Source organism: Nicotiana attenuata, chromosome 11 (genome assembly GCF_001879085.1).
Source record: "Nicotiana attenuata strain UT chromosome 11, NIATTr2, whole genome shotgun sequence".
NCBI lineage: Eukaryota > Viridiplantae > Streptophyta > Magnoliopsida > Solanales > Solanaceae > Nicotiana > Nicotiana attenuata.
In genome coordinates, this window is record NC_031999.1 from 545886 (window position 1) to 550132 (window position 4247).

Consider the following 4247-nt stretch of genomic DNA (forward strand, 5'->3'; position numbering starts at 1 on the left):
GGGGGGATGATGATGCAAGGCAGCGACAAACTTCCAGTTCAACAATAGAGTGGAGCATATAGTTTAATAGTGTTTACTTGATCCAGTCTAACTATCATGGAGATCATAATGGTTATATTTGGGTTCATATCCTGAAATCACATCAAACTGAAGAATAATTTAGATAGCACGAAACATATTGACAGGACATACTACTTGAATCAAGGAAAAAGGGATGTCATTTGACTAACGTGATTCCACAATTTGAGAGTTTACTTATTTCATGTTTGGGTCAAACAAATGGAAATTGAACACCCATGTCTTTACCTGCAAGTCATGTGATAGCACCCTGCAGCAAGTTCAATCATGTGGTTGCACTTTATACATTGGCGCCACAAATTCACTGCTGCCAGATGTTTCAACTTAACATCTTCTGGAGGATTAGGATTTCTCCTTCTATACTCAAAGCACGTGATACCAGAGTGCCAAGGAACTTTGCAATCGATGCAAAACAGGCCATTGCATGTCGTACATTTCCTGATTCCACATCTTTCAGCTACTACAAAGGCCCCCTTAGAATATTCTAAAACTTCAGATTTTGACATTAATGCTGAGCACTTTGGGTAAGGGCAATAAACTTTTTCAGTCACAGGGATAGAAGCTTCCTTAATGCGTTGCTTCATCATATCAATTAACTTGGGGGTCAAAAATTTACTGCAGCTATCCAGTTTTAGATCAGAATTGCAGTCCGCATGAGGACACTTAGGCACCATACCATGAAGCAGCTTCACTTCAACATGTTGTTTCATACAGGAGACACAATAGCGGTGCCTACAACCATCAACTGAGAAAATCTTGCCAATATCTGTCTCTTCCAAACAAATAACACAAGTTTCGTACACATTCCCAGAAGCAGATGACTCTGCTACTTTCTTAATTTGGGAAGCCATCGCCTCTCTTGCAAATTTAAATGCAAACATAATTTCATTTCGAGACACAAATGAAGGCTGGCAAAACAAAAACTTTTGTCGAAGCAGAACCACTTGATTTAGTAAAGCAGCAACCTTCCGCTGTTTGGCTGACCATCGGCCTGTAACCTACAGTTCCCAAAACGCATGATTTCAGCAAATTAAGCACTGTAGAAAGCTTGAGTGATATTCAGCAGTTCAAGACATGACTGCAAAACCAAACAGTAAGATAGTAGATCTTGAATTTTATGCTAAAACTTACCCTACCAAGTGTAGAATCCCTTTTTCCCTTTACTGTCGATAGACAAAAATAAATTCAATTAACAAAGGCAACAAACCAGTTTGAGCCATAACTTTTCGGAAAGATAAATTATTCTTTTGTCAAGGTAGGGCAGCTTAAAAGAAAAGACTGCAGAAGGAAACCTTTGACTTGTGTAAATCGTAAAATTGAGATAACATCCAATTAAACAGCTCATCAGATATCTATGTAGGCTTACACATGTGAGATCATTCTTCTCACAATACCAGGCAGACAATGCAGCGATCCCGTACTATTTTTATGTCAGGAAAATCTTTAGCTCTTCAATCCAGAACATAGAAATGTCCTTGTATTGATTTGCTTCATAACCTGGACAAACATTATATTTTACATGTATACTGATATGTATTTTTTGATCCATGTAACCTGATATGTCTTGTTAATAGAAGAACAATGTGCCAGTAGATAGCTAGGAATGAGCTCCAGTCACTAATCTTCTGGAGTCCCAGAAGTCAAAAACAGATTTACTGAAAGCCCAAAAACTCTTTACTGATACTAGTTGCTTAGACTTTACGGTGTGAAGCTTAATACCCCCTTCGTCCCAATTTATATGACACTAATTCAAGTTTGGGATGTCACAGAATCATTCGACATCATTCCACTTGCATACAATTTTCACAACTTCCAAGAATTCAAACTCGTTACTATTCACATGTTGCATTTGATGTATTTTTTCTCAATCAAACTAATCTTTTAACCATTATCTTAATCTTTCTTCTATTGTCCAGTCAAATACTGTCTACAAAATGGAATGGAAGGGCGCCCAAGGGTGCTGTGGCAGAGCAACAAGTAAGGAAGTGGGGATTGAATCCCCTTCACCCAAAAATTACACTGCAGCATGGGAAACATAATTTTTTGTGTATAAATATATACATTTTTGAATCCTCATGAAGTAAAACAAAATGGCTTTTAGTGCAGCGGCAAGTGGTTCAAAAATACTAGATGTGGCATTTTTATACATTTTGTATAAATCCCCTTATAAGAATTTCTGGTTCCGCCAAGGGTGTGACTTAATGGTCAATGATTATAAATGAATCTCAAGAGCCCAGGGTTCAAATATTGGCTGAGGCAAAAAAAGGTTAGGTGCTGGGATATCTAATCTATGTATAACTAGCCTATGGACCACAAAACCTCAGATTGCAATGCCAATATTGAAACACCATGATTATTAACTGATAAGATGTTAGGTGATGAGATAACTAATAGCAGTATTAGCAATACTGTACAGGTATTATTATTCTTATAATTATATCCCTTATATAACTAGCCTATGGACCAACCAAGCGGAGTTACCCTACCCCTTCATGGGAAAATTACACTCTGCATATAGGCCATCAAAAATTTATAATATATGTTGAATTCCCTTAGACTTCTTCATGCGTTTACTTCATATTTTGAATCCCTTAAGTGAAAATCACATTAAATACCAAGACAAAATTAACTGATAAAATGAAACATGCGTGCGGGACTTACAAATTGGAAAATGGGAAAGTAATCACAATAGAACACGACCCTTTTCAAATCCAAAGCGATGGCAGCATTCAAACCCTCAATAAGGGCCTTAAACTCAATGCACTGGCGATTCATCGCACTTCCATAAAAAGGCTTCCTCATTTCGAACAACAATTCATCTCTCGAATCGCAAATGGCAACTCCAATCCCACCAAAAACCACCTTCGGTGAACAATTCTCCACCAAACCCTTGAAATAAACCCTAAAAACCTCCGTATCCACATTTTCTGACGTGCCTTCCCCGAACGGACGCTCGAAATTATCACCATCATTTTGCCACTCATCCTCCGGCATACGAAGTATCTCTTGAGCGACACGATGATCGTGAATTCGCTGGTGAAGATCGTCGCGTAATTTTCGAAATTCCAATTCACTGAGCTTGCGATCGTCGATTTCTCGCTCGAGATTAAGGAGTTCTGATGACTGTACTTCGGCGAAAGAGGGATTCGGGTTGGGGTTGGAGGGGAGTGGAGTGGGGGTGGGTATGGAGGTGGAGGTGGAGGGTTGAAGAGAGAGGGAAGCGCTGATAGCTTCTTGGAGTTGGAGGTGGAAAGCGAAGTCCAAGTCGGAGTCGAGGTCACGCGCCGCCATGAGTTCACGGCGTTGCTCGGCGGCGAGAGTTTTGATGTCTTCAGTGTCTACGTCGAATGACATGTTGACAGTAGCAGTATTTGTGTTTTAGTAATATCGGTCCCTGTTACCCCTTTATATATGGACTCCCAAGGACTGCTGTACTTTCCCGCTATTAGAATGTCCCTGTAATCTATCCATATTTCCACAATCTCAAATCTCACATCTCAAATATGCATAAAAAGTTGGTACTCACTCTTTTTCTCTTTTTCTTTTTGTTTTACCAGATATTTGTTATCTTTCTTTTCATGATCCGGAATTCCACCGTCGAGATCGTGATGACGCTTAACATTTTACTTGCTACACAAATCAACGCTAGCTAGATTAATTAACTATTTTTACCAATTTAAAATAAAACATTGACAACAATAACAATAAAAGTCCGAAGTAAAGTGATATAACACCGAACAACAAAATCTAGACATATCCTAGAACCTAGAGTCACGAATACACGAGCATCTAGAATACTATAAATAAAGTCTGAATAAAATACGACTGTTTTGAAACAAAATAAACAGTAATGGGGGAATAAAAGGGGATTTCAGGGATTCGGACGCCATGCAGCTATACCTCAAGTTTCCTCAAATAGATAAGTAAGTCCGAGTAGTCTCACTACGCACTACTGGGATCAACTCCGGTATCTACACAAGAAGTGCAAAAGTATAACGTGAGTACAACCGACCCAATGTACTCCGTAAGTGTCGAGCCTAACCTCAACGAGGTAGTGACGAGGCACGGAGGTGTTGACCCTCGGATTGCTAGAATCTCAGCTAGCCACGGGCGAGTTGCATTACCCATAGCTAGCTTTTCCAAATATTGCACTGCTTCTACTTCTTCAA

General features: G+C 39.3%; 1 protein-coding gene across 1 annotated transcript in view; it reads right to left on the minus strand.

The window, feature by feature from the left end:
- LOC109234001 overlaps positions 1-3520 on the minus strand; it is a 5517-nt gene extending 1997 nt beyond the window's left edge. The window contains exons 1-2 of the mRNA XM_019399818.1: positions 2740-3520; positions 307-1076 (exon numbers count right to left, since the gene is read on the minus strand). Of these exons, the coding sequence (XP_019255363.1) occupies positions 307-1076; positions 2740-3432 (1463 nt within the window). The 5' untranslated portion in view covers positions 3433-3520. The remainder of the gene's footprint in view (positions 1-306; positions 1077-2739) is intronic.